This window comes from Mesoplodon densirostris, chromosome 4, assembly GCF_025265405.1.
Source record: "Mesoplodon densirostris isolate mMesDen1 chromosome 4, mMesDen1 primary haplotype, whole genome shotgun sequence".
In the NCBI taxonomy this organism is placed as follows: Eukaryota; Metazoa; Chordata; class Mammalia; order Artiodactyla; family Ziphiidae; genus Mesoplodon; species Mesoplodon densirostris.
The window spans coordinates 40,109,956-40,133,866 of record NC_082664.1 but is presented as its reverse complement, the minus strand read 5'-3'; the positions used below and the strand labels follow the sequence as shown (position 1 = coordinate 40,133,866).

Genomic DNA, 23,911 nt, shown 5'->3' with positions numbered 1-23,911 from the left:
GTGAAATTTGGCAAATGTACTTTGAGAGGTGGTACAGAAGAAGAAGTCCACTTTCAATAGGTAGAAAATGGAGATAAGAAAGTAAAGACACATGCTTTAGGAAGCCTACTTAAAATGGGAAGAATTGGTAGATAGTCAATAGTTAAAGAGAGTGCAAAGTCAAGTGTTTTATTCACATACGTGTATTTTTAGGATTGAGAGACATGACCATGTTTATGGGCTGATGAGAAAGAGCCAGTAGAATGATAGAGAGATGGACAACACAGAAAAAAGAAAGGCAAAAAATTGGAGGAAATAAAATATCAAGAGACAAAGCATATCTATGTCCACACCCAAGGCCACTTCACAGAACTCTGGGTTCATACATGTAACTGCCCATTAGACATGACAAATGACCATGCACAACTTAGCTTCACAGTTGTTTGTACCAAAAGCCTAAAAGTAAATGCTGACCTTCACTTTCTCTCATACCCTCACATTTTATTGGTCCTAACCATTTGTCCAGAATCTAATCAATTCTAACTACTACCACCATCATCTCTCATTTTGACTATTATTAACCTGTCTGCCCTCTTGCATCCTTGTCCCCTGATAGCTCATTTCCCATGTAGCAGCCAGATTGATCTTTATAAAACATAAGACAAATCATACCACTCTTTGGCCCCAAACCTTCAAAAGTCCCCCCATCTGAGTCAGAAGAAAAGCCACTACCTTGGCCTACAAGGTTTGGTGTGTGTTGCCCACCCCCTCCCTCTCACCCCCACCCCTCCTCTACCCTGCCTTTGTCAGAAGGGGGTCAGGAACGAAAGGAGTGCGTGTTTGCTACAGTTGTCCTTTCTTTTTCAGAGAAATAAAAGGAGGGCCATCTACTGAGATGGAGAAGGGTCGTCATAGGTTTAGAGAAGTGGAAAGAAAACATTGCGAGCTGCATAAGAATAGCTGCTCAGCAAACAGGAGCAGGAGATGACCTAAAATAAGTAAAGATCCCTAAGGTTGTGAACCACGCATTTTAGTGGCACGTATACACAGGGCTGTGTGGTTTATTCCAGCTAGTGCTCAGCAATCCTGGAACAGGAGCAAAAGAGGCAGGTAGATCCAGATTGTGAATTGCTTACGGATGATGGAACCTAGAGAGTCAGTGTAAGTAATGGTGGGGAGAGGTGAAGGGAAGTGATGTTATTCTCAAGACTGGCCCTCCTAAGGGAAGGAGTTGGGGGAACACACCTACTATGAAGGTCCTTTGAGGCCTTTTCTAAGGAATCTGACAGGCAAACACATACGCAGCTCAGTATAAGAAAAGTTCCCAATGTCTTGGCTTCCACCCCAAAGGCTCATTAAAAGAGTCAACACTAGACCTGTCTGCTTTGCTAAAGTCTAACCAGAGGCATGAATTTAAGTTTCCTTCCCTTACAGATTCATTTTAAATCTGTACGTCTCCCTAATTAGACTTTCACATATTAAGCCATTTGGGGGTTGTTAAATATAAATTTGACTTTAAAGAAGATAGGATCTAAAAGGGTAGTTCCAGAACTATCTTCAGAGAGAATTTTTAAAAGCCTCCAATATTTCCAGAGTCAACCTGGATATAGTTCTCATCCCATAGAAATCTTCTTTCCTACACACACAGCCCAAACCCAAGACCGTGTGCCTGGCACCTGAACTCTAAGGGAGGCCTACCTCAGTCACCACAATTTTTGTAAAAATTAAATAAGTAGGTAAGAAGCAGTCACTTGGGAACTAGTTGGCTTAGAAATTGCCCCAAAGAAAATCCCCTCTTGGAGCATTCCAAAGCAGTTCTTAAATCCATGCATAAAGGTCTTTGGGGATGATATTTATCTTAACATGTTCTAAAATATATTCACCTATGGACTTGTTAGTCCTTCAACCTGTGGGAAAAAATCTAACTATTTTATCTCCAGCAAAATTTAAATCATACGTCCACTGATCCTTGATACTACCTATGTAAGGATCATGCAAGTCCCCAGTGCTCTCTACAGCAGAGCACTACTTCTCCTACAAGGTACCAACCTGTCCCAGGCAATATACATTCACAGAAATCAAAACTAAATTTATTCTAAGGTCCCAAATCATCTTGTAGTCATCAGTAGATAAAATTCTCCCCTGACTAAAATGCCTGTTCTTAGAAAGTGGGATTTCATAAAAACTTCTCTCAAAGCCAGTTTTTTGTTTTCTATTTTGTAACATGAAAGGAAACTCCATGCATACGTAACACACCTAATAATCTAATTTAAATATATTTTATTGAACTTGGAAGTTGATTCAGATAAAAGCAACACTGGTAGTGAAAAATACTGTACAAGCATAGTCTACCTGCACTAGGTTAATGGCTACTGATTAAAATTATTTTCCTTCACATATAAAAAAAAAAAAAGACTTAGAGCTCATAAAGACAAATGCCCCTGTGGCTCTCTCTCTTCAACTATCCAATGAAACTACTCATGGAAGGTCACATGGCCTCCTAATTCCAGCCAGATCGCCCCTGATTCAATATCCATTGTCTTGCTGTTCCCCCTTACTTCTTCAAGTTCTCTCTCACTCTTTGTTAGCAACAAACCCTTCTTCTGGATCCATGCTTCCTTTTTACCCCTCTGGGTTCTCTTCCTAGCCTCTCTGGCTCTCCTTCCTCCAGGGTCCACTCTTGACCAGTTTCATTCTGACTCTATCTTGCATGCTCTTGACATCAATTCCTTTTTCTACACTGTGATTCCTAAAGAGATTTCTCAGTGCCTCATGTCTCTGGAACCCAAAAGCCACACTTCTTACTTCTATCACTTCTAACCCCATGGACTTCTCTAACAAATGACCTGAACATGACACTCAACATGTCCAAAAAAGAACTGCACTCTTGTCCCAGTAATACCTGCCCCTTCTTTCTCATCTTAGAAAAGAGCTTTGTCTTTCACTCAGCTGAATTCCCCAGAAAAGAGCTTTGTCTTTCACTCAGCTGAATTCCCCAGAAAAGAGCTTTGTCTTTCACTCAGCTGAATTCCCCAGAAATCTACAAGCCCTTTTGAACTCTTCCTTTTACCGTATCTCACTCATTCGTTTGATCACCATAACAACTTAAAACAATGTTTCAGCAACTTTACATATAATCTCTCACTGAGTATTTCAAATAACTCTGTAATGTAGGGACTATTATCTCTCTTTTACAGATGATGGTTTAGATAATTGATGTAAATTCTTAATAAGTGATAAAAAAAAAAAAAGATTGAACCTAGATTTGTCTGACTCCAAAGTCCATGGTCTTTTTACAGCCGATACAGTCTGTGCTAGACCATGGGAAACGATGGGTCATGTGCCAAATGCCACCTGCTTAAAGCTTTACTGGAACACAGCTCTGCTCATTGGTTTGTGTACTGTCTATGGCTGCTTTAGCACCACAGCAGCACAATGAGTAGTTGCAGCAGAGACATTATGGCCCTTGAAACCTAAGACAGTTACAATCTGGCCCTTTACAGAAAAAAAAAAAAAAGATTTTACCAATTCTAAGCCATACCGTCATCCTCCCTATCCCTGCCACCTCATTTATGTCTTCCTAGATTACTGCCACAGCCCCCAACTTGCTTCTCTGCCCACAGTCTGTATCTCCTCCAATCTATCTTCTGCACTGAAGAATAAAATCCTTCTTCTTTAGCTCATAACCTTTAGGATAAAAGACAAACTCCTTCTCAAGCTATACAAAGCCTTTTGGCACCTTGGTTCCTTTCTTCCTCCCCATCCACATCTACTTTCTCTTCAAGCCAAAGTGAAATACACGGAGTGCAGCAAAAAAGGCCAACCCAGTTCATTCCTATGTTTTTTCACATGGGTTCTCTTTACCTGAAAAGTACCTAAATCCTGCCTCATTCACCGACTTGTTTTTGTATTCTGAGCTCAAGAGTCACTTTCTCCTAGAAACCTTCCTGGATTACTCAGGCTGAGGCAGGTGAACTTGTTTATTCATTTGTTTATTCAACATATGTTTACTTAGCACAGCTACCAACTAGGCACAATACTTTGTGCTAAAAATACAATAAACAGGACAAGCAGAGACTCTGTTCTTACCAGCCTTACTCTTCATCCCAAGTTCCTTATCCACCTGTTCAAAGTCTTAGCTCTTAGTTCACAGTACAAAAAGAGATGAGATGAAGATAGAGATGGAGATGGAGATGGAGATGGAGAGATAGGGATGGGGAAGACGATGGGGATGGGGACTGAGATGGGAATGGAGATGGGGTTGAAAAGAATGAGAGAGGGAAAGAGAGAGAGGATTCAGTGATATTTTTTTGTCTGACACTCACCATACCGCTAACTTATTGAGGGCTAGGAAGTATCCAGGCTGTCTCCCTAATACCAATAACTACCAGAACACCTGGCATAATGCTGAATGAATCCAATAATTTTGAGAACAAGGTAGTTCCAGAGACCAAATCCTTGCACAGAGGTGGGCTACTTAATAGGCGAATGAGAAAATTTCCTGTTGTTTTCTGGGAAAACTCAAACTTTGTAGAATCTGAGAGGTTTTGTGAAAATGTGACTAGGCATAAAAAGAAACATGAGTATAAGAGAACATTCCTGCAAAAGATACAAGTTCTATTTTGAATAAGAAACAGGGAGTAAAGTCCACTTCACAGTCTTTTTCAAACTACTGGACTGTACATCTGAAACTACTAAACCATAAAAAAAGGTGCCTATAACCCTGAACTTTGGGGTCCACGAAATATTTTTCTTCATGGGATACTCAGCTCATTAAAGAAAAGAGAAGAGAAAAAGAAAAAGTCTTTTTTACAAGCAGGGGTAAAGCAGATACAAAGAATTGACCCAGTTTCTAAAATAAACATTAAGCTTAAAGCTCTCTCCATCTGGTTAAAACTAAAACCAGAATTAAAAATCAGGATGTTCACTCTCCATTTCCTACCTACACCACAATAGTGAGGGCAAGAAAAAATTTAACATATAACTTAATATTGTATCTGTGTCACCTAAAGTTTCATGTTAAGATTTGTAAAGAAACTTTTTTTAATTTTGGAAAAGTGTAACAACTCACTTTTAACCTGCCTAGATATCCATCCAGGCCAAATATCCTTCAGAGTCCCCACTGGGCACTCTCCCTGGGGTCTATTCCTATGCCCTGAGGCAAATGCCTTCCAGTCTTCCTAGCTTCATAACTTCTATATGGAAAAACACTTTTCTTTCCAAAAGTATACTTTTTTTCTCCATAATATTCCCTGAAGTTCTTCCCTCTAAACTCTTTATTAAATATATTCCATATAAGACACACCTTATTCTCCATAAAACAAAATATGCACTGTATATGAAAAGCCCTAAAACTTTTAAGTGACACCCCTTCCTTTTCCATATTAACCTCATCTCCAATAACCAGTCCAATTCTAAGGACAGTGGCACAACTGCACTAACCAAATCTTAGATATACAGAATGTTAGTACTGAAAGGAACCTTAAAAGTCATTTTTCTCAAATCTTCATTTCACACTTGAAAAAATTAAAACCCAAAGAGATCCAAAAACCATCCAAGGTCACACAGGCCTTTGCTCCACCTTATTCTGTATTCTCCCAATCTCTGAGTCTCACCATCTTGTATTTATTTCCATTTCCTATGGAAGGTTTGAGGGCAATGCCCATAATCTCAGCTTGGCTTTTATCTGAACCCCACAGAGAGTGCTAACTGAGCCCATGAACTGGAGAATATGATGTGTGGCATCAGTCTCCACTGCGTAATGCTGAGTGACGAGTGTGTAAGTAAGTGCTCCCTGGTGGCTCTTAACCACCCACATGGAGATTCAAATTTCCTGTCATACACATCCCACTCCCATGCTATTCTTCTAAATGTGCTAAACCATTTGCCAGTGAATTACAGAAAGTCCTTAGACTGTTTGAGCTATCATGGATTACATCCTATTTAAAAATTGCAGGGCTTCCCTGGTGGCGCAGTGGTTGAGAGTCCGCCTGCCGATGCTGGGGACACAGGTGCGTGACCCGGTCCGGGAAGATTCCACATGCCGCGGAGCGGCTGGGCCAGTGAGCCATGGCCGCTGAGCCTGCGCATCCGGAGCCTGTGCTCCACAATGGGAGAGGCCGCAACAGTGAGAGGCCCGCGTACCGCAAAAAAAAAAAAAAATTGAAGATTAGCATTATTATAACTGGGTTTCCTCTCTACCAATTAAACCTCGGCAATTTCCATATTTCATATTTTCATATTTGTAGTTTTTCATTTTGCTTTGCTTTACTTTTAAGGACTTAGTTTGCATGGCATCCTACCAGGACAGATTCTGAGTGTCATATACCATGTGAGGTAGGCTGCCTCAATTTAGCAACTAAGCAGACAACAATGGAAAGAGTGAAAAATGTTTTTAAATAAAATAAATACCCAAATACTTATAGTCCTTTGAAATATACTGTCTACATGTTTACTAATGTATTTAATATTTTATAGTATATTAAAACAAAACAAAGCAAACAAAAGCAAACTAATTTATGGTTGGACATGATTTATGGCAAAAAGTTATTCATATTTTTATTTTGTTTCTTTTTTTATAAAATTGTAGTGAAAGATGCAAATGTAAAGTTTTTTATAATTGTTGGATTAAACTAAAATATTTTATGTGATTACTTAGTAATGAAGAAGGAGCTAAGCAATTGCTTTCTTGATAAATCTTTAAAAGAGGATTCATAAAAATACATTAAGACAAAAAGGATAATCATATCAGAATATTCCAATTCATATTCCTTTGTTTTATAGCCATCAAAACAAATCATCAGTGTATGAAGGTGCTTTCTAAATAGAAGCAAAATCAGTCAGTCTGCTAATCTTTGGGAAAAAAAAGAAAGTTACTAGGGGCTCAATAATAAGATTATACAAATGAAATGGATTTGAAAATATTTCAGGAAGGCACCACTAAGTATTTACTGAGCAAATTAGCAGAGATTACCCACATCTTGATCTAAAAAATAAGGTATGCTATTCTCCACAACTGCTGTAGAACTAAACTTTGAAAATGCTCTTTTTCACAAAAGCCCTTTAGTAGTGAATATCATGAATATCAGCAGAGTAGTCAGGTTCACTCAGAACTGACTGTCCTGGGGTAGTAATGGCTGCTACCAGAACCAGGGAGTGCACTCAAGGCATACAGCATGCCAAAACTAAGAGAAGACAAATTTGAAGTAAAAAACACATGGTGGTAGGCCTATGTAAGACACAACACTTCCAGATCTGGAATCTGAGCAGGAGGGTTCTCTACCTTGAGGGAATGTAGGAACAAAGGATAAAAGCCTAAGAAATCCCTAGATAGCAGGTAAGAGAAATACTCTGGGATCCTGCTGACATAGAAGGGATCAAGGGGAAACATAAGGTGACTGGGATTGAAGGGAGGCCATGGTCATAAACTTTGTTTGAAGATTTGTCTGATATCAACAAGGAGACCTTTGAGACTGTGGTCCAGGACAGAGTCTACATGCAATTTAGCATCAGGGGGAAATCTAACAGGGAAGAGCAAATTCTGACTCCATGTTGGTTCTGTTTCTTTAACTTTTACCTTTGCTTTTCATTGCTTTTCTTATCATAATCACTATCTACAGCTGTAAGTATACATAATGGCCTGCCACAGGGAACCCTGACCCTCTGCCTGACAAACTAAAAGGCCTTTGTTCAGCTCACAGAGAGATATTCTGACCCTGCCCACCTGTGAATGGCTGCAGAAAAGAAGAAATTAACACATCCCCTCCCTGATGCAGGCCAAGCAAGAAGATTTTGCAAGACAAATGGCCTTTTTACTTTTCTTCCTCAACTCATCGCAGCCTCTCTGTTCTATAAAAGAAACTGGCATCCAGACCCCGATAAGATGGTTTTTTGGGTACACTAGTCCGCCATCTTCTCGGTCTGCTGTCTTTCCTTGCCTCAACACCTCGTTTACCAATTTATTGGCCTGTCTCGTGGTGAACAGAGTGAGCTTGGACTCAGTAACAGAAAGAACTGAGGAGTCTCAGAGGAAAGGCCATTAAAGAAAGAAGAGGGCTCAGAAAATCTCTAGGAACTGGAATTGCTGCCACTGAAATTTTTAAATTTTGCTGGAAGGCACAAAAATTTCAGATGACTTTCTCCAGAAAAATGAAGCTATCATTTACAAGCAGTGATTACTTTCTCAACAGAAAATAGGCACTTGGTATCTCCAACAACTTTTGACAAAACATCCTTCTCAGTTATTGAGTTATAAGGTTACGAGTGGTGCTTCTCAAATAGCCGGCACAGATTGACTAGATCCTAGCACAGCTGAAAGCATAAACGGGTTTTCTATCTCCCTCTTCCCTTACTCCCCTTCTCCATCACACACACACACACACACACACACACACACACACACACACACACGTGCGCGCACGCTAAATCCCTGGCTAGGTCTGTGGCTGGTAACACATATTAGGTTTTGAGAACACTGATGGTTTTTTTTCCTTTGTTTTCCCTGGTGCTATTGAAACTGAGCAGGACCCTATGGGGCTCCCAGGCACAGAGGCATTTTTGTCCCCCATTTCTTATAGGCAAGACTCCAGCCTCCATGACCTTCCCTGAGTTCCAAAGGGCAGATTTGAACAGTTGCAAATCAAGGGAGGAGCAGCCAGGAAACCACCTGAGGCAAGATTAAAGGGACCAGAGAAACTCATCAAGATTAGGAGAGTGACCACCTGAGACCCTGCACACACCCTAATCTTGTCAGCAACCCCACCCTTTTGAAACTGCAGAAGAAAGAAGAATGCAGGACTGCTACCACCTTGATCCTTATCATATACCCCTGATCATGAGCCCTGACTATAAGACCCCTCCCTATTCCCCAGGGAGTGGGGCATAGTTCTTGAGGTGCTACCCTGCTGTGTTCCCCTCTTTGCCTGGCAAAGAATAAAGCCACCCTTTCTTTCTCCTCCAAAACTCTGTCTCTGCATCTCACTTTGGCATCGGTGTACAGGGAGCCAAGATTTTGGCAACACTATCTCAGGAAAAAAATTATACTAAGATCACAAACAGCTGAAATAGCCACATTTGGTTGATATTTTGTGCATGTGTGTCTAATAAGTTTTGGAATTGTGGGAAGTTACTGTAACACTTCATGGGTTTTAACAGTTTTCTATCAGCTTCTTGGGTTGTTGCAAAGGAAATATTCCATGAAATTACTAAGGACCCAAGAACTAAGAAGGAAATTAAAAGGCATCTCCTTGGAACACTCTGGCTATAGAAGCTGGATTTGTTCAGAGGCATAAAAAGAAAACCAAATTCGAGAGGTAAAAGATGTCAGATATTGGTTTATTCAGGTGTTGAAAGGAGATAGCAGAAATTCAGGAAGAAAAGGATTCACTTTATGACCAGAACTTCATCTTGAAATTAAGACAAGAACTGACGAAGAGAGGAGAAAGACATTTTGATATAGCAGTATAATTAGCCATACATGAAGAAGAGAAGAATGGGACCAACTCTGAACTAAACGAAGTAATGAAAACTCAACTGAATCTATGTGAAAATTTCCAATGTAGGTAAATTCAGAACGTAAATGGTAAAAAAAAAAAATGGTGGGAGAAAGGGTTGTTGGTGCTTCTAAGGACTAGCCTCTCAGAACTTATTATCAGGCCTCATGAGAGACTTAAGATTGGGGCAATCCAGCTGACGGAGCTGCTACACTACCACAGGCAGACAATACAGGTGAGCTCACCAGGGCTTTCACAAAGGAATCATGGCTAAAATTCAAAGAGTGTGCATTTTTCTGTATGTATATTCATCAGAGACCTAACTGGGGTGGATTCAATGACAGGAGATTCTTATTATAATCATCAGGGACACCTTCAACTTCATTCATTCATACAACAAATTTAGATTGAGCATGCAGGCCAAGCAAGAAGATTTTGCAAGAAAAATGGCCTTTTTACTTTTCTTCCTCAACTCTTCACCTCTCTGTTCTATAAAAGAAACTGGCATCCAGACCCCGATAAGATGGTTTTTTGGGTACACTAGTCCGCTATCTTCTCGGTCTGCCATCTTTATTATTTAGAAGTTGAGTATATAGAGGCAAAAAAGGTAGACAAAGCCCCTAGTGTCATGGAGCTTACATTCTGAAGAAAAGAAAAACAGAGTAAACATGGTTTCAGGTCTTGGTAGATACAATGAAGGAAAAGATTAAAGGGAAGAGAATAAGAGTGATTGGCATTGTGGTGGTTTTTTATAGGAGGGTAGCATTGAGAAGAATTTCTGAAGAAGTGGTTTGAATGGAGTATTTTGAAGGTAAAGCCAATAAACTTGTTATGAATAGATGTAATACATGAGAAAAAGGAAACTAGGATGATTCCCAAGTTTTGGGGCCTGAGAAACAAAGTAAATAATGGTGTCCTTCAACTCTACATAGGTTTTATTTTTCTGTTGTTCTCTTGTTGAAAAATCAAACTACACTAGTATGTCTACTCTGCAAAATAGTTTGACAATTTCTTTAAAAAAATAAATAGACACTATATGTCCCAGAAATCTCTTTTCTGGGTATTTATACCAGAGAACTAAAAACTTATGTCCAAACAAAAAACTACACAAATGTGCATGAAGTTTTATAGTAATAGCCAAAAACTAGAAATAATCAAAATGTCCTTCAATAGATGAATGATTAAACAGCAGTATATCCAAACCATGGAATACTACTCAGGAATAAGAAGGAACAAACTATTAATACACTCAACAACTCAGATGGATCTCAAGGGACTTATGCTGAGTGGAAAAGGCCAATTTCAAAAAATCACACTTTGCATGATTCTATTTATATAGCATTTTCAAAATTACAAAATTATATAGATAAAGAACAGATCAGTAGTTGCCAGGGTTAGGGAGGCTTGGGGGAAGCCCATGAGTGTGACATGAGGGAGATCTCTGTGGTAATGGATCAATTCTGTGTCTTGATTTCAGAGGTGGTTACAGAATCTACACATGTGACAAAACAACACAGAACTATATACACACATGGTACTAATGCCAATGTTGATCTTGTACTAGAGTCATATAAGATATAACTATTGGAGGAAACTAAGGGAAGGGCACAAAGGCCCTCTCTATACTGTCTTTGCAACTTCCAGTGAATCTATAATTCAAAATAAATTTTTTAATCTAACTATGCTCAAGTATAAGGCAAAATGCATTATATAAATATTAAAAGTAGTACAGTAATAAATACTATATCTGACAAAATGTTGTCTTCTGAATTTATAAAGCACCATTTTTGCCAGTACATCTTACCACTTTCAGTGTGTAGGCAGTAGTTTAATTAAGAGATCATCAAGATCTCTTTGTAAGAACATTTTCCTCCTAAAAGCCTCTGGAGGAAACAGCACTTGGAATTCTCACTCTCCCTCTGTTACTTTTAAGCAGCGAAGAGAACCTGTGTGTTCTTGTTTCTGTACCTGTACAAAGGAGTACAGAAGGCTAAACAACTGTTAACATTGGTGACCAATAGCTTGCAGACATTATGAACTCTGAAAAGTACCTTGTTTAGACCCAAGATATTGACCTTTAACAAGTCAGCCGACATTCCTGGACTCTAACATTTTTACCATTAGTGTCATAATATAAAATTCTATAATGTGGTATCTCAAACAGGATGGCTTAGACCGAAAACCAATTACCATGACCCAGAGGCTTAAAAGGTGCTAATAACACTAATCATAACTCCAGTCCTGGGACTTCCCTGGTGATCCAGTGGTTAAGAATCCGCCTCCAATGCAGGGGACACAGGTTTGATCCCTGGTTGGGAAACTAAGACCCCACATGCCGCTGGACAACTAAGATCCCACATGCCACGGGGCAACTAAGCCCGCGCACTGCAACTACTGAGCCCACACGCTCTGGAGCCCATGTGCCACAACTAGAGAGAAGCCTGCACACCATAACTAGAAAAGCCCGCGTGCCGCAACAAAAGATCCCGTGTGTGGCTTCCCTGGTGGCGCAGTGGTTGGGAGTCCGCCTGAGGATGCGGGGGACACGAGTTCATGCCCCGGTCCAGGAGGATCCCACGTGCCATGGAGCAGCTAGCCCCATGAGCCATGGCCACTGGGCCTGCGCGTCCAGAGCCTGTGCTCCGCAACGGGAGAGGCCACAACAGTGAGAGGCCCGTGTACCGCAAAAAAACAAAACAAAACAAAACAAAACCTCCAGTCCTAAGGTTACTCTAGGTCTCAGAACTAGGTCTGGATAAATCAACAAAGTCAACATGAGGGTGTGTATGGTGATGAAGTCTCCCTCAAAAATCTCCTTTTTCAACATTTTCTTTTGTATGTATTTCCTTAATTCTGATCTTCTGTATCATCCAGTCTCAGTCTGAGGATAGAATACTTGGTCCTTCACTCCTGTAGAGAGAATTCTACCCCCAAGAACGTCATCAAGACATTTAGTACTCAGATCTGTATGCTACATCCTAGACACTTTTGTCATTGCTGAATAAGCTTACATTTACTAATACTTTCATTCTCTCAGACCGGAATATATTCCAGCTAGAATTTTGTAATGGAGACTAGATTTATAAACTCTTTGCCTAGTCTTAATTGTAAAAGCCTACATAAAACTGATTATTAGGGCCTCCCTGGTGGCGCAGTGGTTGAGCGTCCGCCTGCCGATGCAGGGGATACGGGTTCGTGCCCCGGTCTGGGAGGATCCCATATGCCGCGGAGCGGCTGGGCCCGTGAGCCATGGCCGCTGAGCCTGCACATCCGGAGCCTGTGCTCCGCAGCGGGAGAGGCCGCAGCGGTGAGAGGCCCGCGTACGGCAAAAAAAAAAAAAAAAAAAAAAAACTGATTATTAAATAAAACATTTTCTAAACAGGGTATCTCACATCAGATCCTGTCTACTTTTTCAGAATTTTATGCATTGCCCACAAAACCTATGGAATATGCCAGATGCTGCCTTTCTAGATATTGGTCTCCTTTTGGAAATAGCTCTGCCAGGTACAATGCTATGACCAGAATTAAATCAAAGAGTTCCCATTCTAATTTTTGTATCAGTCCATTCATACTACTTTGCATGTGCTAAAACATTCTAAAAAATAAAATATACTATTTTGCCTTTTTATTTTCTAAGGCTGAATAAAAATTAAACCAATGTAAATTATATAAATTAAACATTTTTCTGAAGACAAAGTAGTTTCATTTACTCCTGTCAGAGACTGGAGCCTGGAGAACTATCAACAACAATAATTTTTTTTTAAAAAAAGAAAATAAAAGATACTTACAGCCAACCATCATCATGGCCACGGAAAACATCTTTTCCACATCTGTGGTAGGAGCTATGTTTCCAAATCCTATGGTTGTAAGGCTTGTCATGGTAAAGTAGAGAGAGGACACATACAGTGAATCCTTGCTGGGTCCTCCTTCCCATATCCCTGCACTGGTATTGTATCGATACGGAGTCCCAATGCTCAAGGCCAGCTGGTAGAGCCAACTGTCTATTTGGATGGTGTTTGTAACTTCATCGATGACCTCATAGTCCCCAATGCTGTACCATATGCAGGCCAGCCAGTGAGCAACTAGTCCAAACACACACACCAGCAGCACAAGGACCGCTGCTCCATACTCTAGGTAATGGTCCAATTTCCTGGCAACACGGCCCAGTCGCAAGAGACGCACCACTTTTAAAGAACTGAAGAGACTGCTGATTCCCTGAATTAAAAAAAAAAGAAATGACACAACACTTTCAGAAAAGAAAAGGCTAAGGAAAACAATACAGTGGTTCATCTTAATGAACTCAATCACCATTTATATACTAAGAACACACACATACTACAGCTCTGACTTTAAGTCAACAACAACAACAAAAAGCTGAAGTGATAAAGAAACGTTTTAAATGCAGATTCCTTCCCACCTGGAAATAAGATATTTGTAGATTATTAGATAAAAAAACTTTTCATTAGGTAAGGAAGACGGAGTTTATTTTCATAACTGGAGTATAAATAGCACAGAGAAAAACCAAAGGAGAAAATAGCTCAAAGGCAATATACTCAAGAGTATAGAAATAGGGTGATGAATTTAGACCTTTTATTTCTTCTTCCTACAAAACTTTTCCTGTACTCTAAAAGATTTAATTTTATTTCTTACTTTATAAATGTTATGAACAGCAAAACTTCTGAAAAAAGAATCCTAGTTTTACTGTCAAGCAAACAGGAAATACTTCTGTGTATATTAAAATGAGCAAATGCCATTATTTCCACCACCTCCTGCCACAGTTATGATAAGCACTAAATTTGTAGAGCTGTGAAAAAGTGAAGAGTTGAACCTAGAATGGGAACATACCTACAAAACTCTATCATCTTCTGGCAAGAGTCAGTGAAAAGAATACTATAAGGGAATGGCAGCAAGAAAATTCATATTTTGTTAAGAGCTTAAAACATCAAATATAGCATTATCCAAATGGAAACATAGCATAGACTTTATTCAATCAGTGAAGTTCTCAAAGTTACTTTTTGAGGAAGCATGTGATAAGCCACCCAGGTAGAGAGGGTAAAGCCATTCCTGGTGCATGAGGGAAAGATAAAGCAGTGACCCAGGACCCTCTCATCTGATCATCACCTCCAAGTCTCACAGAATCCATGACTTCCTTACTTCTAATTCTATATCCCAGGGAGGAGACAAGGCATCTGACATAACCTACTCTGAACTTAAGTCTGATCAACAGGGAGGAACTGGTTGGTATAGTAGAACAGATGTAACATTAATGAGACTCTAATTATGGCATCATAAAGTTACAGTGAAAAAAGGCTGGGAGTGCATTTGGTTATACTCTATATGATAGTATATATTTGAAATTTTGCAAAATAAAAATTTGAAATAGAGAGAGAGAAAACAAAGAGAAGTAAAAACAGGGGACCTTATGGAAGCAAAAAAGGAACAGGAGCATCCGGACAGTTTTCTGTCTCAACCTCAATAACCTTAGGCCTGGCTCTATTTCTATTCCTACTCTCAAATGCTGCAGCATATACGCAGCCTTAAATCAATTCTTATTTCACTTGAACACTTGGGCAAGGCAGGGATATTGAACTTTAGACAGTAAGAGTAGCATTAATAAAATTCAGAAGATGAATTGGCATAATTCAATGAAATGAGATGTTGAAAGGTAAGAAGATTCAAGAGAGCTTGGAAGCTCTTAAAAAAGGAACTACATAATCATGAACAAGAAAGACAAAAATACGTTTTTGTTGAGGATTTCTATATGGCAGGCTCTGAGTTGTGTCCTGGGGACATTAAGACAAATATGCTTGCTTCTGCTCTAAAGAAACCCATAGTCAAAATGCATGAAAAACTCAGGGTTAAATTAAAAAATAAAAATAGTGTTACTGTAGATGTTGTCCTCCACTTAGCTCCAATTTTTAAAGGAACTGTGCTAGTTCTATTTAAATACTGGGTTGGCCAAAAAGTTCATTCGGGATTTTCTATAAGATCTTACAAAAACCCGAACGAACTTTTTGGCCAATACAATACTACAGAGAAAATTATTTCTACTGGAATTCTTTTTTCTAAACACAGCTAAAAACAAAAGAAGAAAAAACAGAGAGGAAACCTTTAACCCCATTTAAACTAAAAACTAGTCACAACCCTCAAGTAGAATGTAAAGAATCAGGACCCACTCGAATTAGGCCCAGATAACAGGAGGACACACTCTCCTGACCTCTGATGTAGGCAGATCTCTCCAAGAGGAGGTGATCCACCCTGAGGGGTACCTACTCTGGACTCCACTTAATCAAAAAGCACCATTTTCTACAGCCATGTCCAATATTATTCAAATGTTACAAAATGTTTGGTAAGTATTGTAAACTCTCTCTGTCATGGGTTCTATGTCACCACTTTCTCCTAGATCTTAGCCAACTCCCCAGCTGACATCTCTTTCAAAATCATTTTCTGGAGCTAACCTTATCCATGCTTCTTTTATGTGTTAGGATTCTCATTACGATTACCCTCAGCCTCTCCTGGTTGATTTACTGCATGCCCATTTTTCAACTGACTTCTATGAGTTCCTGATACAGAAGCCAAATACCTGCTGTACATTTCCATTTAGATATTCCATAGGCGTTCAAAAGGTAATATGTCCCTACTCTTGGGAGCAACATCATTATGAAGCCAGTCTCTCAGACCTGGGCTGAACACCCACTTTCCTGTCACATCCAACCGGTTATCAAGTCTTGAGGATCTCAGCATTCAAAGTGCTCAAAATATACCTGAATAAATCTCTCAAAAATATCTCTTCTTTCTTAATCTCAAGGCCATGCCTTGGTCATGGCTTCATGTTTTTTCTCACTGTGTGACAGGAATAGCCTCTCCATCAGCCATACTACCTCTGTTCTCACTCCCTTTAATTATGTGATCACACTGTAAAGGCTACCAGCCTGCTATCGTTTTACATCATATATATATAATCATATCCCTCTCTGGTCTAAAATCTTTAGTATTAGCTCATTACCTATAGAATCTAATATTCACTCCCTACTATGACATGCAAAGCCCTTCAGGACCTAGCATCTGCCTGTCTGGTCAGCATCTCTCCCAGCAAGTCCTCCTTCTGCTGTCTACACTCCTGCCATGCTCAACTATGTGTAGTTCCCCAAGTGCCCATGCTGTTTCATGCCACATTAACAATTTGTCCCCTGTACTTAAAGCACTCTTCCCTCCCACTATCTTGGTGGTTGGGGTCTTACTTATAGTTTATGGCAGAGACTCTCTCCTCCATGTCCATTTCCCTGACATCTTCTTTCCTCCTCCACCATCTTCATTGTTACACCCACTGTGAGAGTTAGGTGTCCTTATTTTGTGTTATCATGTACCCTTTGCCCATCTCTATTACAACAATTATCATAATAGCACTTTATTACAAGTCTCTGTTTGCATGTATGGTATCCCAGGAAACTCTAAACCCCTTGAAGAATATACCTAGTGTCAATTACAAAGTATGGCATATGGTAATAGGTTAAGCAGTCAATACGTTCAATAAATGTATGAAAAACTTTTTATGACACAAGAAAATGTGGGTGGGGTGAGTTGAGTGTGTGGTGGGGCAGGGAGGGGGCATAGTTAATAATCTTATGCGATAGGTATCATTACTAAAACATAGCCTAGAAACATTAAATAATTTGACTAAGTTCCTGCAGCTGGTAAGAGGAGGGGCCAAGAATCAAATATAGGCAGTCTTGTCCACACTCCTTGCACTTCACTGTCTGACCTCATTCTGAACCTCACTATATCTAGAGCATAATGTGCAATTTAACAAATCACATTTGTACCAGCAGTATTGGCTTAAATACAGGCAGTCTCTATAAGACTGAACAAAGGAGATTAAATACCTTGCCTCCCATTTATTCCCACCCAGGCCCAGCAGTGGCCCACTTAGGGGTCTGTGGAGGCCCCAGAACCCTAGAGAGTCTGCAATTCTCTAACATGGACCAACTCATTTCATTCTCACAGTACCAGGACTCCTAGCTCCACTGTTCATAGGCAGACACTGAAGCTCAGACAGGTTACACGACTTGTGTAGTCACACAGCTAGCAAGGAATGGACCTAGTCCTTCAGATTCTTCGTGCATTTCCCATAATAGCCAACGGCTGTGCAGTCTTCCTGTCCTTATCCCAATTATCACTGCAATATTAATCTTCTTAAAAGATAGTATCGAGCATATCCTCCACGGGCTCATTATAGACATTAAACACAATTTCTACATGCCTTCAAGGTCCACAAACCCATTTTTGTCCACACTGCCAGGTCATTTCCAACCATGCCTTTGCCAAGCAATAGTGCTCCAGTCAAACCAAACTCCTTTTTGCTCTCAAACATAACCCCAAAGTTTCACCTTTTAATTTGTCCACAGTGTCCCTTTCATCTACTTATCAAACCAGAAACTGTTATTCAAAATAAGTAATACAGAAGTGTTTGCTTTATTTGGAAAGTTTTTTTTTAGCTATCTCATTCTCCACTGTTTTGTATCCAAAAGAATTTAATGCAATTACTATAATCAAAACTCAAAGTTAATGACTTTGTTCTAAAATTTGATGAAATACTTAAAACTTGAAACAATCCAAATGTCCATCTCCAGTAGAATGGATAAATAAATTATTGCACCTTCACTCAATGCAATACTATCTAGAAATAAACATGAACAGACTAGAACTATATGAAATAACAAGAATGAATTTAAAAAGTATCATACTGAGCAAAAGAGACTAGACACAAAAGAGTATATATTGCATGATTCCATTTATAAAAGTTTAAATACAAATGGAACTATTCTTAGGGATAAGATATTATTAGAAGTCAAAGTGGCTTCCTTTGTTTGGGGAGGGGTAGTGACTATGCAAGACATGAGAGGGCTCTGGTAATATTCTGTTTCCTAATACAGCAGCATTACTAGGAATTACTAGGTGTGTTTGCTTTGTGAAATTCCTTGAGCTCTACATGTAATATTGATGTAATTTTTAAAGAACGTCTTATTTAAATATCAAAACAATGTTACGGAAAATCCATTAGTCACTGTTGTGTTGCTGAGGTTAACATTTCACCACGGTACATAATTCAGATTAATGATTTCTTCTGCATCATGTGATTTGGGGAGGGGGGAAGAGGTGTCATATTCAACTCTATCTAAAATAAGAGATTCTACTTATTTTATAACTCACCCTCATAATCTTTAGCTTGGTCCTCAAATTATACTTTTTTATATACATAATTTTTTTTAAGATTTTTTTTTGATGTGGACCATTTTTAAAGTCTTTATTGAACTTGTTACAATATTGCTTCTGTTTTATGTTTTGGTTTTTTGGCCACGAGACATGTGGGATCTTAGCTCCCCAACCAGGGGTTGAACCCACACCCCCTGCATTGGAAGGTGAAGTCTTAACCACTGGGCTGCCAGGGAAGTCCCCTCAAATTATTTTTAATCCCCTGTTGGGAATTTTAATTTAACCCATATGGTAATACTGGATACTTTGACAGGCCCAAATAAAATGACTCGCTTCTGTACTAACACCTTTTTACAACAACCTCTTGATTCTGTGCTCTCTACCAGTTTTGGCTGCTCATTCATTTTCTGCTTAATTTCACTCCATGCTTGCCAATCTTCCTGTGCCTTCCTCTGCACTCCAGTGGCATTCTGCCTCTCTCCCAACCTCTGAGCTCTTAGCTCACAAATCCCTGGGGTTCCACTGGTGGAAGAGAATATCAAACACATCAAATGCATAATAGAACACAGCAGGGTTAATGGAGAACTTTCAGTCATCAGCCTTCCTTTCTAGCCAGTTTCCTTACTTGAAAAGCCCCTCAGGCCATAGGAGCATAAAGAAAAATATCCAGGAGATATCTCAGTGTTATTAACTCTTCAGGATATGTTTGTGGATTGCCACATTAAAGAGATGTGGGATGTAATCAGTATAAAAATAATGGCTTACAATGATAAAGCCATTTAAAATACAAATCAATTCTCTCATTTGATTATCACTAAGGATAGTAGGCAGATAACTCAGCTAGTATTCTTTCCTACCTTCTTCCCCCCTTGCTTTATAAACAAAAGAGGAATGATCAAAGAACTTTCTTGTCCAAGGACACATGACAATTAAGTGGGGGTGAGAGAGCAGGAGTACGGACTTATAACATCGAGTTGCTTGGTTTTTCACCTACATCTAGCATTCTCGCACACAGGATGTGTAGTAGATTGTTTGGAAAAAATAGCTCGGGTCACTTCCTTCCCTGCATCCATACCCTTTGGCAATGTGACTTTGCAACCTCTCCCATCAAAAGATAGGGTCTATTTCCCCATCTTGGCTTGAGTCTAGACTGGCCTTATGACTTACTTTGGCCAGCAGAATGTGGTATAAGTGACACTGTGCCAGTTCCAAGCCTAGACCTCAAGAAGCATAGCCTCCAGTCATGGTCTTAGAACCCATGGCCATTCTAAGTTGTCATATGAAGAATGGCAACTAGGCTTTTGGAGGATGAGAGACCATAGGAGCAGCCCTATGACATCCATCTGAGCCGTCCCGGATCAGTTAGTCACCAGCCATCTCAGCAGCCTACCACAGATGTATGGGTGAACTTAGTTGAGATAAGCCAAATCTAGCCAAAGTCAGCAGAATCACTCAGTTAGGTCACAGGAAAATTAGTTTAATAAATGGTGATTGTTATTATCCATAAAGTTTTGGAGTAGTTTGTTATGTGGGGAAAAAAAGCTAACTGATACAAATGTGAGGAAAGCACATGTATTTATGTGCACAGTATTTCATACTTGTTTGACTTAAAATGGGGGCAACATAGATATGTATGTGATATAGAAGTCTCATTTTAACAAGACATTCTTCCAAATAGGTAAGATATGAACATATAAAATAAATTTTAATATGCAATTGTTAGATATTATTTACCTTTTGTATTGGGAAACGTGTCACTATTTTGCTTAACAAGAATTTATGCCAGTAAATATTCCATGAGAACAAAGAACTCCAAGTTATTACTTCATATACCTCCTAAATAGTTCTTAAATCCAACCCCACCTAAAGCTTGCCCTCACCCTGAGTAACTTCAGTTTCCATGTGGATGACCCCGCTGAAAACCTGGCCTCGCATTTCTCCACCAATTCATCTCTAACAATCTTTTCACTTTTCCTTAGATGCCCACTCCCGCGGTCATAATCTGAAATTTCTCATATCTAAAACATTTTCCAGCTCTAAAATCTTGAATTGAACCATCTTGTATTCTGACCATATCTTCTTCTATGTTGAGCTAAACCATCCAATTACATCAACATTCAACTTTATTGAATCTCCAGTCTACTGACAGATCTGCTTTTTCCCAATCTATTAACCCCTCCATTCTCCATTTTCTTCTTTATGTGGCCCTATAATTTCAACAACACCATACATCCTGAATTCCTTAGCATGTCTGTCTCTTCATTATAACCTGTATCAAAACCCAAATTCTAACTCAATTATCAGCTTTCTTCAGGGCTGTGTTTAAGAACTGCTTAAGAAAGTAATACAATAGGGCAGATTGATTCCACTAGATATTCATTATCATCAATCTCAAAACATCTCCTAACTACCTAGCAATTTTACTACTTTTCTTATGAATTCATCTATCCACTATATTTTAAACTTTCTCTCCTCTGCTCAAAAATCCAGCCACTCCCCCTTCAACTACATCTTTCCCATAGACATTTAAATATCTCATGTCTCTCCCATTAAAAAAAAAAATGTTACTACTCTCCCCTCCACCTTCCCATTCCAGACATTGCCCCTGGTTCTTTTCTAATATATAAGCAAATATAAGCACTAGCCATTTGATTACACAAACCAGAAACCAAGAAGTATTCATGTTGCCCCTTTCTTTGATATCTCCCATACCCAATTTATCTTAAAACCCTATTAACTTTAACTCCTAAATATCTTTCCAATTTATTCACTTTTCTTCATCGCCACTGACACCATCTTAAACCATGCTACTAGCATCTCTCTCCTAGACCTAAGGAAGTGTTCTAATAAATCTTAAGGCGTTCATTTGACTCCGTCCACTCTATTCTGAACACTATATAAGAGTTATCTTTTGAAGTCACTCATAGTTTAAAATCATACAATAGCTTCCATTGTTCTAAAATCTGTTTTGGTTTAGTCTAGAGCAGGTCATTTCATTATATAATCTCAAAGGATCAGGTATGTTCCCTTTGTGCCATTTGTCTCTTTCTGATTGTGTATTCATATCATGTTTTGTTCATTCTTTTATCCCCAGCACACACTCTAGAACTCCCTGCCACAGTGTAAGCACCAAATATTTATTAAGAAAATGAATACACTAATTAAAAAATAAACTAACCAAAACAGAAATCTCTCATAATAATTTCTGACTCCTCTAGCACTGATATTGTAATTAATAATTAATAGTTATTTAATCTTCATGGGTAGCACAATATCAGGCAATTATATAGAAACCACTCTGTTTTATAAGCATTGGGGTCTTATTCTAAGTAGATTTTGTATATGAATGACTAAATAGTCCATTTCCATTTCCTTTTGTAGAGTACAATTTAAAGACTGAAAGAAAACTAAGTAAAATAGAAAATGTAGCAAATTACAATTGTTATCTGCATCTTTAACCCATATAACAAGTTCTATTGCCTCCTTCCTATTCAGAACTCACTTCTCCAACTAATGTTACCAAGAGATCCATGGAGAAATAATACTAATTACTCCCTGCATTAGTTAATATGCTTCAGTAGAGAAACTCAATTTAAATAACTTGTACATACCACGTGTTTTAGTCTATTTATATTCTTATCAATACACAGTGGCATAAGTAGATAGATAGTAGATAGATAGTAGATAGATAGATAGATAGATAGACAGACATCTGTTTTAAGCAATATCCATGATATACTAATTTTAAATGTTTCTTATTATGGAAAAAAATGTTCTCATTAATATCCATTGGTGCAGAGTGAATATAAGGCATGATCAAAATATACACCAAAAAAGAGGTATATTGCCTAAGTCTCGATTTTTTTTTCAAATATCATGATATATGCACAAGCAAACCAGGTTGGGAGAGGCTTTAAAACCTTCAGTAACTTGTTGCCACCTTTACAATAATCCAAACTCCTTAATACAACCTGCCCCTGCCTACTTTTCCAGTCTCCTTTGTGCATCTCTGTCTTCTGCTCTCTGTACTCCAGTTATAGAAAATGTATTTCCTTTCTTCAAAAATTTTATGTTCGGGCTTCCCTGGTGGCGCAGTGGTTGAGAATCTGCCTGCTAATGCAGGGGACATGGGTTCGAGCCCTGGTCTGGGAAGATCCCACATGCCGCAGAGCAACTAGGCCCGTGAGCCACAACTACTGAGCCTGCGCGTCTGGAGCCTGTGCTCCGCAACGAGAGAGGCCGCGACAGTGAGAGGCCCGCGCACCGCGATGAAGAGTGGCCCCCGCTTGCCACAACTAGAGAAAGCCCTCGCACAGAAACGAAGACCCAACACAGCCAAAAATAAATAAATAAACAAATGTGGGGTTAAAAAAAAAAAAAAAAAGCCTTACAGAATTAAAAAATTTATGTTCTCTCTCACCTGGTGGGGTCTCCAAAAGTGAATTTTAAAAACACTCTCCCTAACCCGCTAACTACTCCTTTTGCCTAGTTAATCCTACTCATCTTTCAGGTCTAGGCTTAAATGTCACCTAACCCAGCACCTATAATAACAACACAGGTATAGCTTTCAGAATTCCACAAGGGATATGCTTGGAGTTGTATCAATCAGGGAATCCTTAAGCTGTGGTATCCTCATCAGGTTATTTACAGCTCATTAAAAGTTCTTCACAGTCCAGATGTAATTTACAAATCAGAGATCTTTTTTAAATATAAGTAATACAGCCTAGAAACACAGATAGCGTATTTCCTTCATCAGTCCCTGGGAGAACAAAGGAAGACAGTTGATTAAAGGTAAAATTTGTCAATGCAGAAGGAGAAATAGTTTTGTTAACCCTTTATCCACAATGTATACTAAACAAACTTCCTAAAGATGAAAATTTCTAATATAAACATGTTCCTTGTGAGTTAGCATGTGTTATGTGAAAGCAGAGATAAAATCATGGAATAAAATGAAGTAATAGAAAGACCAAAGGGAGTAGGGATGGAGGTTTAGTACTTCCTTCAAAGAAGAGCGAGGAAATGATGTATTCTCAAGCATAGTGATAATTACTATGCAGAAAGATAAAGAGCAATTTCTATGCAAGTAACCATAGATAGTTAAGGCAAAAAATTTTAAGGATTATAGTATACATATTGCAATATATTTCAACCTTCTTTGCCTCCATGTCAGAATTATTCCCTAATGTTTAACAATAGGAAGGCTTCATCATGAATGAAGATCAGTTTGG

At 39.0% G+C, this 23,911-nt stretch overlaps 1 protein-coding gene across 1 annotated transcript in view; it reads right to left on the bottom strand.

The window, feature by feature from the left end:
• The window catches only part of KCNH5 (potassium voltage-gated channel subfamily H member 5), a 352,691-nt gene that overhangs the window by 241,157 nt on the left and 87,623 nt on the right, over nt 1-23,911 (bottom strand). Inside the window, exon 7 of the mRNA XM_060098063.1 lies at nt 13,259-13,685. Within this exon, the coding sequence (XP_059954046.1) occupies nt 13,259-13,685 (427 nt within the window). The remainder of the gene's footprint in view (nt 1-13,258; nt 13,686-23,911) is intronic.